At 44.9% G+C, this 13,158-nt stretch overlaps 2 protein-coding genes across 4 annotated transcripts in view; one reads left to right on the forward strand and one right to left on the reverse strand.

Moving 5' to 3' along the window:
• Trim55 (tripartite motif containing 55) overlaps window positions 1-9,672 on the forward strand; it is a 48,872-nt gene extending 39,200 nt beyond the window's left edge. For 2 of the 3 annotated variants that reach the window (XM_021158626.2, XM_029475363.1), the window contains one exon: window positions 8,713-9,672. In XM_021158626.2, the coding sequence (XP_021014285.1) occupies window positions 8,713-8,835 (123 nt within the window). In that variant the 3' untranslated portion in view covers window positions 8,836-9,672. The remainder of the gene's footprint in view (window positions 1-8,712) is intronic. The other variant, XM_029475361.1, reaches the window with a different exon arrangement.
• A 1,064-nt stretch (window positions 9,673-10,736) lies between these two features.
• Crh (corticotropin releasing hormone) lies at window positions 10,737-12,736 on the reverse strand. Its single transcript, XM_021159183.1, has 2 exons — window positions 12,503-12,736; window positions 10,737-11,824 (listed from the first exon to the last, which is right to left on the reverse strand). Exon 2 carries the CDS (start codon window positions 11,808-11,810, stop codon window positions 11,247-11,249), a length of 564 nt encoding a protein of 187 aa, XP_021014842.1. The 5' UTR covers window positions 11,811-11,824; window positions 12,503-12,736; the 3' UTR covers window positions 10,737-11,246.
• Window positions 12,737-13,158: the final 422 nt, after the last annotated feature.

Consider the following 13,158-nt stretch of genomic DNA (forward strand, 5'->3'; position numbering starts at 1 on the left):
GTGGTGTGGGGGGAGCTGTTAGGACAGAGATGCAGTTTGCTTACTGTTCTGACTTAACTCAGACCTTTGCCCATCCTGCTTGTTGCTTTGTCTTTATTTGTATGTCTCAGTGATTTTCATGATGTATCCTTTTTCTTGTTCAAAGATTTTATTATCTATAAGTACATTGTAGCTGTCTTTAGACACACCAGAAGAAGGCATCAAATTCCATTACAGATGGTTGTGAGCCACCATGTGAGCCATGTGGTTGTTGGGAATTGAACTCAGGACCTCTGGAATAGGAGTCAGTGCTCTTAACTACTGAGCCATCTCTCTAGCCCATGCAGCCTTTTTCTTATGCTGTTGGTGAGGTGGGACACTCTGTAAATATATCCCAAGTTTCCTGGTTTGTGGTGGCAGCTGTAATGTGTGTGTTCACATTGCTTCATTTCATGCCTAGAATCATCTCCAATCAGCCCCATACAGAAGAACCCTGGGGGCTTGCTCAGGATCACAGAGCAGCTGGGAACTCAGGGCTTTTGTCTATATCTTTAAGCCCAGAGTGTGGTGCACAGTGTAATGAAGGTCACACAGGCACTGGAAAAAAGTGGGTGAATCTCCCCTCTCCCCTGGGATCGCTGTGACCAAGAAGCCCTCTACTTTGATTTACCACACACAATGGGCTGCAAAGTTTTGCAAAGAACCAGGGGTTGGTTTCTAGGCTCCACATACATCCTTTCAAAAGAGAGTTCTATTTAAACTCAGAGTTCCTGTCTTCCATTGTTGAGTCAGCCCATCTTGATTTTCATATTTGATTGTTTGCTTAATACAATGTAGAGAAACCCTTTTGTGAAAAAAATATGGCTCATTCTCAGAAAGAGAGAGAATGTACACCGACCACCATACTGGTACAGCTGTGACAGCCACACTTGAGAGGAAGACTGACTTTATACCAACATCAATAATGCACAGCAGGGCACATGCCAGCATTCTCCTCAGGATTAGGAAAGTGTGAGCACATTTAATTCCATCTGACAGGCCCAAGACTATTGCTCTAGCTCTAGTCTTACTTTCCAAGAAGGCTCTGCTTATAGCAATACATCTCCCAGGTCACCTCACCACTCAATGCAGACTCTCTCAAGAAGAGGTGTTCTTTAGTGTGTTCCTTCCTCTCTTGTTTAGAGACTCACTATTGTTTCTTCCCCTAGCATTCATGAAGACTGGATACATTTTATCCAGCTCTATGCTTCATGATAACACTGTTTGATTTGTTCTTAGGAGAAATGCCTGTATTCTTGTGAACTGAGTTCCTATGATGTTTTCCAAGGCTTAGAGCCACAGAACAGACTTCTGACAACTGGTAACTGTCCAAGGATCTGAGCTGTTCTTAGCTTCTCCTTCAAGGGTGTGTAGTACATAAGCTATCCAAGGCTTAGAAATGGTTCTTTTTGAATAAGCATTCTAAAGAGTGTGTAATACATAAGCTATGCAAGGCTTAGAATCGGCTCTCTTTGAATAAACATTCTAAATGCTTAGGATTTCTGCTCACACCTGTTTTGAACATCTGGCTTTGATTCTCTGATCCAGGCTAGCAGGTAAAGAATGGATGCTGGATGGCTGCCCATTTGAAAACCTCAAGTCTATCTTTATCCTTCCTCATTCCTCAAGGCAAGCAGACTTTGTTATAGCTGGGCAAGGGTTCTTTTGAACTGACCTAAAAAGAATGGCATTTAACACGCAGCAGTAACCAGACTCTGCCAGGTTGAATTTCTCTTTGGCATTCACTGCAACTCTCAGGCACTGGATATGGCAGCCCGTGTGTGTACACTTGGATCCCAATCCCCTGCCCCCACTCCACCATTCCTTCAGTGACCTGGTATCATTGATCTCTCATCATTCCTAAGTAATATGTTATCTGGAGGGTGTATATTACATCATCACCTCCCATTGATGTATCCCATTCATGGTATTGCACTTGATCGCCCAAAGAGTAGGGCACAGCTATGGTAAACTGTGATGGGGCACCGTCATGAGTGGCACAGAGAACATTTGGAAAGGGAAAGTGACTAGAACGCCCACCTTGGGAAGCTGACAGGCATCTTGGGGCACTGAAGTTCACTCTTCTACCAGCTTAAAAGAATGTCCCACCTAAATGTGGCTGTAGAGGGGCTGCTGAATAAACTCCTCACGGCATCTTCGTGCATTCTCACTACACTCGATTATATACCCATGGTCAGATCCCAGGGCCTAATTTGCTCTCACGAGAGTCTGACAAGTTTCTTGACTTCATCCACTGTCAAGAATCTTCCCATAGAGTCACTTTAGTTCCCATAGAGTCACTTTAGTTCCCTGTGGCCTCAATTAGTCACATTGAACATAGAAATCAAACAAAGTCTGCACTGAGCATTTTTATTTCTTTGTTTTGTTTTGTTTTGTTTTGTTTTACAATTTCCTACCAACCAACCAACAAAACAAAAAACAAAACAAGACACCTGTTAAGAGCTATGAGCTGTGACTGTGGGTAGAGGTCTATGGCAGAACTGGTGGTTAGTGTGTGCAATGGGGCCCTGGGTGCCAACCTCAGCAAACGAAACCAAATCAACAAAGTAGTATCAGTGACAAACAGGCCCAGGTGACAGACGTATGTTGACACAGGCATGAATACAAGGTGGAGACCCCCCAGCCTCTCAGTTCCACTCCAAGCATAGCCACTGTGCAAGCACAGCAACAGGCACAGTTCTTGCTGGCTCTGCAGGAGGGAGGCGAGGTTTGCAGGATGAGGAAACTCTGTCTGCTAAGGTCTGCTTCATTTGTCACGCAAGCCACACAAGCACATTTCGGCTTTCTTTGCTGAACTTCTAAGTCCAGATTTTCATACTAAGTCACTTTCATTGAAAAAAAGAAAAAAAACAAAAAAACAAAAAAAAAACCTAAGTTGTGCCAGGGAGCAGAGCACATTCACTATCGTCACCATTTCTTTTAATTGTACATATCAGCAATGTTAACTGCGTTTTGTAACCAACCCCTGGACAGTTTTTATCTTGCAGAAATGCAACTCAAGACCTTTTAAACAAAACCTTTCAATCCTGCTTCCTGCAGCTTCAGACCCTGGCATCTTCTCTGTTTCTGTGCATGTGGCTGCACTAGGAGCATGAATGGAAGCGTTCGTTGTTTTACCTGGTGAATCTGATTTATTTCACTTAGCTTCTAGAAGGTTCCTTCAGGGTTCACTCATGTCTTCGTATATATCCGAGTACATTTTAAAGTGGCACAATAATTTCCATTGTATGTCCACATCAAAGCTTATTTATCCCCTCCTTTGGAAACTGCTTCTGCTTCTTGGCTGCTATGAATAATATTGCTATGGCATGGTGTGAAAACCTGCACAGATTCTGTCAGTTTTTTTGAGCATATACACAGATGTAGGATTGTTGTACCACATGGTGTCTGTTTAATTTTCAAAATATTTTTATTATATTTACTTCAAGGGAGGGCAACTAAAATGGCATATGTGTAGGTCAAGACAGCTTGCAAGAGTCAGTTCTCTCCTTCCACTATGCGGGTCCTGGGGAGTGAAACCCAGGCAGTCAGACTTCATACAGGCATGCTTACCCACTGAGCCTTCAGCTGGCCCTCGTTAGTTTTGTGTCTCCCCTATGCCATGTTCCATAATGAATATCCATTTTACATGCCCACTAATACCAAACAGTGGCTATCTCTGTATCTTCAGACCTGAATTTTTGACGTTTATAACTGATTCATATTTTTAAATTACTATATATACCATCCATAACCTGGAGCCGACCTGCTTATGAGTCTGCTGCCCACCAGCCTCTGGCAGATGCAAGGGGTGATTCTTGGTGGCAGAGGAGGTCAAGGATGATGCCTGCATGATACATGCTCCTGGGTGGAAGCACCTCATTTTACCCTACTCTCCAGGGGGGTAAAGCAATAAGCTAGTGTCATACGCTGACGTTCACTTATCCCTTCTCAAAGTACTTTTAATAACAATGGTAAAAAAAAAATCAAAGGAAAGGAAATGTTCTGTGTCCCTCGAGAAACTTGCTTTATGAATATCCAGAATACTCAGTCAAACTCACCTCAGGGGAAGAGCTGAGGGGAAGTACGTTATTTCTTTCTGCAAGTTTTGACCAAATTCCATCAAGAGTTGAGACAAAGGTGAGCTTCTTTCTCTTTATTCCACTACTGGGTTGATTTTTTTTTTTTTAAGAAACTTTGTATTTGTCAAATTCTTATTACTGTGACCAGATTCTTACCAAAAGGCAGACATGTAGGCAGGCAGGGAAGGATGAAGAGAGGGAAGAAGAGAAGCAGAGAAGTAAGACAGAAGGGAGAGAGGGAGGGAGGGAGGGAGAGTTGATGGTGGCTCACAACTTGAGGGTGTAAGACCTCCACCCGTGGTCAGTGGCACTTACTTTAAGATGCCCCCAAGTGAGACACCAAGATGCAGATTGATGCAAAAGGAAGAAGTTTATTTTCTGGCGAGTCTGGGTCAACCCTCAAGGGGAGTTACTAAGAAGGCAAGCCCGGATGGCTAATAAAAGCAGTTTTATACTTTTTAGGGACACAGGTTACATCAGCAAGGTTACAGTTCAAACTTATTGGCTAATCATATTGACCTTTAAATCTATTGACTAGCAAGCATGGGCAGATTATGACATGCATTTGAACTCTACCTGGGAATTTTCAGAGGGTCAGGTGACTATCAGGCAGTACATTCGCAGAATTTTTGTACTCAAGAATGTTCCTGTGTTTGGAGAATGGAACTTGGCCTAGCATTGACTCCAGGCAGGAGCGGGAAGCTCTAAGGAGCATGTGGGACTGGAAAAAGCCCTTAGGGTCCCTCAAGGGCACAGCCCACCCATGGTGGCAAGGCAGGCATGAAGTAGGGACAGGAGGCAGCTGTTCATATTGGGTCCTCAGCTGGGAAGCAGAGAGGTGAATGCTGGCATGTAGCAAGTGTCCTCTATTCCCTGGTTTTTATTCAGTCTGGGACCACAGCCCATAAATGCTGCTGTCCACATTCAGAGTTCATCTTCAGTCCTCAATGAAACCTCTCTGGAAAGGGTCTCACAGGTTTGTACCGGTGCATCTCCTAGGCAACTCAAGATTCAGTCAGGTTGGCACTGAAGGTTGACATTGAAGCCACCTAAGGGAAGTGTTAAAACTTAAAAATAATGTGTACTGGAAGTCCCTTGTCCTCTTCACAGAGCAGGAGTCACAGACAGCACATTGTTCTGCTCTATGGCAAGCATCTTGCCAAAAATAATGTATAATGAAGTACAGCCAACTTTTGGAAGACAACGCAGAGGACTCCATTTAGGAAAGAAAGTCTGCTTTTGGTTCGCTGGATGGTGGTTTCTATGCCTCCTGAGATAATCCTAAGAGAGCTGGACCACTTGAGATACATGGAAGAGCATCATAGATGACCACAATTTGACCACATGCCCAAAGAGTCTTGTCATATAAATTGCCCCCACTTCTGGAAAGGGTAAGAAGTAACTACAATTTCCAAACAGCCTTTCCTCGCTGAAGATGACTGGTACTGTATACCTCCACCAGAAATAGTCCCCAAGTCATTCTGTGGGACTGAAGAGTCTCTTCACTGTAGTTAGGGATAAGAGGAGGCTAGAGGGGAGATGAGGACGAAAGAAAACAGAGAGGGAGGAATCACTGCATGTGAAGCAGGGATGTGCAAAGTGTTTGGTATATGTTACATTACTCCATCCTTACAGCAGCCTTGTGACACAGGATCTAATGTCCATTTTACAGAAGAGAAAACCAAGCTCAGAATGGTTAATCACTTTCCCAAGTCAAACAGCTAGTAAGCAGTTGGTCTGGAGTCGTAGTGTGCTTCCTTGCCAATGTGGTAAAATGCTGACCAACCTGAGGAGAAAAGGTTCTATTTGGCTTAGATGTTAAACTTCACCTTCCCAGGAAGCCAAGGCTGGAAATCAAGTTAGAAACCTGAAGCAGGAATCATAGAAGATGCTGTTGACTGGTTGGTTTAGCTACTTTTTTATTTTTATTTTTATTTATTTATTTATTTATAAAAATTTATTTTCTTTAGTCTCTTTTTTATAGTCCAGTCATTATCCCCCTTCTGGTCCACCCTCTGACAGTTCTTCATTGCATTCCTCCCACACACACCCCACCCCATCAGACCTCCCTGCTCCCTGGCAGTCTCAACATATTACATTTTTAAAAAGTATCTTTTTGGTACAAATAGAATCATGTACAGCCCAGACCCATTGACCTAGAAAAATACCACTCACAGTGGGCTAGGTCCTCACACATCAAAGAGCAGATATGCCCACCAGGCAGTCAGATGCAGGCGATTCCCTAATCCCTCCTCCCCGGGTGTGTCAGGTTAACAACTGAAGTTTACAATGGCATCTGAGAGTCAAATCCCTGCCAAGTGGCCAGGGGAGCTTTCTTGCTGAAATGGTTAGTAAGTTTGCAGCCCCAAAAGATAATATAAGCACTGAAGATACTCCAGATATCTCTAATTTCTGCCAATTCCTTCTCTGAAAGGGACAATTTATGAGTTCACAATTTGAACAATAACAACAACAACAACAAAACTACTGTCTGGAACCATGGTAGGTATAAGTGCAACAAGCTCAAATGATTTAATCTGGCTTTGACAGCTATCCGTATCAACAGCTGAAAATTTAGACAGCAGCTTTAAATATTAAAAATTTAAACAAATATTAAATTATTAAATATTTAATATTAAAATATTAAAACAAATGTTAAAACATAGCTGGGCAGTCATAGGGCTCTGAAGATAATCTACCTCGATTTCTCTTTCTTTTTTTGAGGCAGAATCTTAAGTAGCCCAGGCTAGCCTCAACATATTATGTAGCTGAACCTTGAACTCTTCCACACCTGGCTTCACCTCAGGGGATATCTAACCCATTACCAAGAAAACCTACTTTACTCCACATTCTAGTTTTTTTAATGCTTTCACCTGAAAATAGAGTGCTTCGCTTTTATTCTTATATGAACTCACAGCCCTTATTAACTTGCTTCCAGGAAGCAATTTAATATCAAAAAAGAGAATCCTAAAAACAAATAACTCACTATAATTGTGTTGGGTTTTTTGAATGACACCTCACACCTCTTTGGTGAGATCTGGGGAGGGGCCTGCCAAGCACTCGTTTCCTCTAAAAACTATTCTGCACAGCAGCAATATACCCATACTTACAGAAGTCCTGCTTGGTCAGACATCACAGCCCCAACCCCGCCCCAGCCCCGCCCTACCCGAGTCCTAGCTCACCCCAACCCCAACCCCGCCCCAGCCCCGCCCTACCCCAGTCCTAGCTCACCCCAACCCCAACCCCGCCCCAGCCCCGCCCTACCCCAGTCCTATCTCACCCCAACCCCAACCCCGCCCCCAGCACCACCCCCACCTCAGCCCCACCCCCGCCCCACCCTCACCCCAGGGCTTCTGTGCTTGGGTACACATGCTGCCTCACTCCTTCTGAGCCTTTGACATTTCCATACTGCAGAGTTTACCAGGAAAGTGCAAGAACACACTTGATCATTTCCCGTGGGACAAACCAGGTCTATCATAGTCTCCTTACAGTTTGAATGAAAACAATCAAATTGCGAGTCTGTGTGTGTGTGTGTGTGTGTGTGTGTGTGTGTGTGTGTGTGAATGCTCTTTGTTCCATTAAGCTGTTATTTTTAAAACTCAAAACAACATGAAGTTCATTTATAAGATTGAGTTGGTCAGGTGAATTAAATTTACAATCTGTATCAGTCAGATATTTATCAAAAGTATTTTCTTAGAAGTTTTGACACTAGATTTGATTTTGTGTGAATGTTATAAGATTTTATTGCCTAGAGACACTCACTTCAGGATTTGTTCAAGATCAATACTTTGGCTTTGCAAAACTGAGGGGTCTTGCAAAGTTGAAGCGATTTACAAACCTATAAATGTCTGCATAGTAACATTTTGTCAGTGATCTCCTCGAGTTTGATTCTTCTAGGCAGTATGGCTTACTGCTATTGTCTCAGTGCACGAGCATTGGTGCCCCCCCCCTGCCCCCAGCAGTAATATAACCTAATGCTGACGTTCTGGGAACATACCCCCACTGATGGCACACGAGGGTAATCTGGTAGAAACTTCTAACGTCAGCAGTGGAGGGATTATATGAATATGAGTATAAGCTGCACTGTCATAAGATAGCAACATCATTTAAGTTTGGGCTCCCCTACCCCTTCCCTCCTCTCTTCCCTCTCTCAGCCTCTCTGTCTTGTGTGACACTGGGGATGCAACTCGAGCCTAGGACAGCTGGGAGTTTTAACTCCGTCACTGAGTTATGAGTTAAAACTTAGCAGGATTTTAATAGTTTTGCAGATTTTTGTAAACCTAGATATCTCTGTGTGTGAATGAGCCTGTCATGTCAGTAAACCATGAGTGACTTAACTCGGGAAAGCCAAGCAGGGAACCCTGGCCTCTCCCCACCGGAGCTCCATTCCACTGCATGCGCTATTGCTATTCTTTTTGAATTATGAACGTGATTCACTTGAATGGCTCTTGACCATAACTAAGACGACCTAAGCTTGCTTTCTGTCCCTAATAATAATTATGCTTCATACAATTACTACCACCATCCTCTCTCCTCCGTAGACCAGTAACTGGACCAACTCCCCAAAGGTCTACTCTCTCCTTCCTCTCACCCACATTTTCTTCTTTTGCAGATTGGATTTGAGGCCCCTTCTCCCCAGGCACAGTCTGCAGCCTTGGGGAGTGGGGGTGGGGCTGATCCTGAGCCAGCTCGCCACGTCTTCTCCTTCTCCTGGCTGAATTCCCTAAATGAATAATATTTATTCTCGTTGCTGCCCCCTGTCTGCCTGGCTGAGAAGCACACAGGCAGCAGGAAACAGGTGGAAATTCACCACGATTCATATGAAGGGGACCTCTGGACAGGATGTCTGAAAGCAAAACAAAACAAAACAATACCACCACCCTTTAATTCCAGATGACTATCTCACTCATTGAGAAAATGATTATGCTCAGAACAAAATTACAGAAAATACTCTTCCGAAGAAACTTGATCTTCTGCAAATCTTTCATTTGTGTGAGAAACCTTCTGAGGGTTGTGTAGGTGTGGTGCACGTGTGTGTATCAGCCATCAGTGCCAAGTGGCAACAGAGTGGCAGAACACTCCCCACTCTCCCAGCCTCCGGGCTTCTGGGTATTTTAGGACACTTGTGCCTTTCGCTTTTCTCCTTAGCATTGCAGGTGGTAGGTGATGTTCAGTGTCAGTTCCAAGCTGACCGATTTATCAAAATATGGAGATTGGTCACTGACCAAAGCTATGTAGGGCGCTGTAGAGGTTCCTCTTCCCTACGGATGCCATGGGTGTGCAGACAGGACTTTCCTTTACACGTAGCCACACTTCCATAGTCCAGAAGGCCAAAAATCTAGGGCAACACTTTTGACATTTTTCTAATCTTATTTACATATCTCATAATTGTATCCATGTATTAGGCATTTTAATTGAATTTCTGAGAGGAACTGTCTACTTTCTTAAGTGTCCTGCCATAGCAGCAATCTAATAATCTGTGGAGCAACTGCATGGATTTAAGTATACACACAATTCTCCCCCTGTGCTCTCTCTCTCTCTCTCTCTCTCTCTCTCTCTCTCTCTCTCTCTCTCCCTCTNTCTCTCTCTCTCTCTCTCTCTCTCTCTCTCTCCCTCTGTCTCTCTCTGTCTGTCTCTCTCTCCCCCTCTGTCTCTCTCTCTCCCTCCCTTCCTCCCTCCCTCCCTCCCCCTCTCTCTGTCTCTCTCTCCTCTCTCTCTTTCCTTGCCTTCATCACATAAGTGTAACTTTACTTTAAATGAACTCTTAAATAAATTAAATCTTAAATCTTCAGTCTCCTAGCAATGTATTCAGTGATTCATGTTTTATTATTAAGCCATTAATCAAGCATATTTCCAGGGCCTCAAGAGAAGTGCCATCTTCATATATACAAATTAATTTTAAAGTATTAATTATGGAACTAAAATTTTTAGGGTGGTAACTAAACTACTAAAGCAAACGTATTAAAATTAGAAGTGCTGTTTAATTTTAGAAGCAAATAACAGGCCTACAAGTTGCAGTTATTAGGACTGGGATAGAGAGAAATGTGAAAGGTATTTGTGTAGCTATTAAAGTCAAAATGTTCTTTTTTTAAGAAAAAATTTCCCAAGTGACCTTTCACTGAGAATATGTTTATTTGCTTGAGATGCTTGCATTCTTGTTTCTCCTATCTAGGCTGGTGAGTAGTACAGTGGGTACAGGCTTGCTCTTGGGCCTGAAGAACCCAGTTCAGGTCCTAGGACTCACATGGTAGGAGGAAGCTGACCTTCTCCCCTTGTCCTCTGACCTCCACCCACTTCCCATGAGGCCCACACTTCCTCGGTCCTCAGCTAATTAGGCTTGCATGTTATTTCCACTGTGACTGATCTTTCAATTGTAAAATTATCAAGTTTTAGAGGTGGGAGGAACCTCTAAAATTATTTAATTTAATCTCAGAAGGGAAGTCTGAGAGGTACAGAGGAAAGCCCAGGACAAATTACAGGGCCAATGTAAGCTATGTGACAAATGTTCCTATCTTTAGGAGAAAATAAAATGTAGGCTGTTTTGTTGAGGGGGCAAGTTGTTTGTTGTATTGTTTTTATGTCTTGTGCTGGGGCCATTTCTGTATGCACACTGAAGAGGAAAAATAAAGCCACAACAACCTTTGCAGATTTTATTAAAAATATATTTAACGTTCTCTTACACAACCAAATTGACCAAGAATCAGAAAGATGTTTTATTACTGAAACATTTACAAGAAAAAGTTGATTCAAAGAGCTTACACATTTCGTCCTAGCCACTCCTCAAGAATGAATTCTCTTTCACTGCAGCTCCAAATAAACACAACTGGATGACTCCCATCTGCTTTTTAAAAGGTTTCCTCCTTGGGTCCACATTTTCTTTAAGACATCGCTATAAAGACGCTTATTTGCACATAGAAATTAAGCATGGGCAATACAAATAACGCTGTTTTGTTACTACACAGAAATACACTTTGTGCATGCTAAGTAAGGGGTATATAGGCTCTCTCCCTGTACATCTTCTATGCTTCAAGCTATATAAAAATAAACAAATGATATCGGAGCTGCAATATGGTACAGAATACTGTTTTAAATTTTTATTTTTACTTGTGTGCTAAATGCAGAATCGTTTTGGCCAAGCGCAACATTTCATTTCCCGATAATCTCCATCAGTTTCCTGTTACTGTGAGCTTGCTGAGCTAACTGCTCTGCCCTGGCCATTTCCAAGACTTCCCTCAGAAGGTGGAAGGTGAGATCCAGAGAGATGGGCGGCTCCTCCGACCGCCTCTCCCTCTCCAGCGCCCCCTGGTGGCCACCGAGGGTATCCTCGGCGCCGCGTTCCGCCGGCTCCGCGCGGCTGTCGAGCGAGCGCTGAGGCATCTGCAGCTGCTGCAGCAACACGCGGAAAAAGTTAGCCGCAGCCTGGTCGTGCGAGGGGCGGCTGCCGCGACCCGCGGTGAGGGGCGTGGAGTTGGGGGACAGCCGAGCAGCGGGACTTCTGTTGAGATTCCCCAGGCGGAGGAAGTATTCTTCACCCATGCGGATCAGAACCGGCTGAGGCTGCTGGGGCTGCTCCGGCTGCAAGAAATTCAAGGGCTGCGGGGCCCGCGGCGCTCGGGGGACGGATCCCCTGCTCAGCAGGGCCCTGCAAGGCAGGCAGGACGACAGAGCCACCAGCAGCATGCCCGCGGACACCAGCAGCCGCAGCCGCATGTTAGGGGCGCTCTCTGCAGCACCGAGGTTGAGGTCGGGGGAGAGAGAAGGTGGGGGAGAAAGGTAAGATTGGTCAGAGTTGAGCTCAGCTGGAAGGTGCAGCGGGGCTTCCTATCCGACACCCACAGACAAGAACAGGCTCTAGGCTTCGGTGACGCTGTCCGCGGTGCTGAAGCTAGGTACCTGCAAAGCTCAACTGGTGCGAGCCCGCAGGTGACCCTTCTTTGGAGACCTAGAAGGGACACCCCCTGGCTCCTCTTCCTAAGGATCTCCCAAACGACTTCCCCAAACCGACTTCCCTGAGCCCGGACAAGTGCCACAGGTTTAAGCTTTCGCACACCCTAATCGCCCCCTTTCGGACATCCTTTACTTCCAAATTGAGAACTACCTCCTCTGTCTCCATTCCTGCCCTTGCTCCGTTTGCTTGGGGACCTGGGATGCAATAGGGGAGCCATTCTTTGCACAGACTATGAGCAGTGAGTGGCAGATTGGATTGAGTGGATAAAGATGAGCAGCCGCCGTCTAACTTCGCTTTTTCACATCGCCACTGTCATCGGAATTTTAAGGCACAGTTAGCGACACACATACATGCATAGGCACAGGCATTCCAGCACATGGGCAGCTGGCTCCGGGGCTCACCACAGCAGCTCAGGCAGCACAAAGTTGGTGGCGCCCGTCTAGGCGCTGCCTACCTTCTCCTCCCTTGGCAGGTGAGCCCGCACTGCTGCCTCTGCAGAGGGACTTCTCTCAGGATGCCTCCTGCAGGTTTTCTTCCTCTTCTCCTTTCTCTTCTCCTTTTCTTTTGCCTTTTCCCTTTCTCTTCAGTCTCTCAACGTACTTGGGCTCTGAGTTTCTCCACACCAGAGCCTGGAGTGAGATTTTATAATGTCGACCGACCCTCTTCAGAAAGCACGCAGCATTTGCCTAATAAGCTGACGCTCTCTTGACAGCTCGATTGCGTGCTGCCTCTGCTCCTGCATAAATAATAGGGCCCTGCCAAGGAGCGAGGGACCGAGTTCTGCTATTTCAACACTGAATCTCACATCCAATTATATCAACAGATATTTATCGCCTCCTTGGTGACGTCAACGAGCCCGAAAATGGAAGGGCTTCTTATGACTTGTCCATTGACAAAAATTCTTGAATGAGATTATCCAAGTGTGGAAAACATACTGACCTCTTACTATGATAGGCCAGATACGGACCAGAAAAGAGACAGAGAGTGGGAGGGGAATGAAGAAGAGGTGGGGAGTGCAGAGCTTCCAAGAAGGTAGCCACCATTAAAGGGGTGGATCTGGACATTTCCTGGTGCCTCAGCACCCCCACCTAACTTTTCTGTCAGGCTGTC

Source organism: Mus caroli, chromosome 3 (genome assembly GCF_900094665.2).
Source record: "Mus caroli chromosome 3, CAROLI_EIJ_v1.1, whole genome shotgun sequence".
Classification (NCBI taxonomy): domain Eukaryota; kingdom Metazoa; phylum Chordata; class Mammalia; order Rodentia; family Muridae; genus Mus; species Mus caroli.

Coding starts and splice junctions, on each gene's coding strand:
- Crh (XM_021159183.1), bottom strand. CDS start 11,810: ATGCGGCTGCGGCTGCTGGTGTCCGCGGGCATGCTGCTGGTGGCTCTG.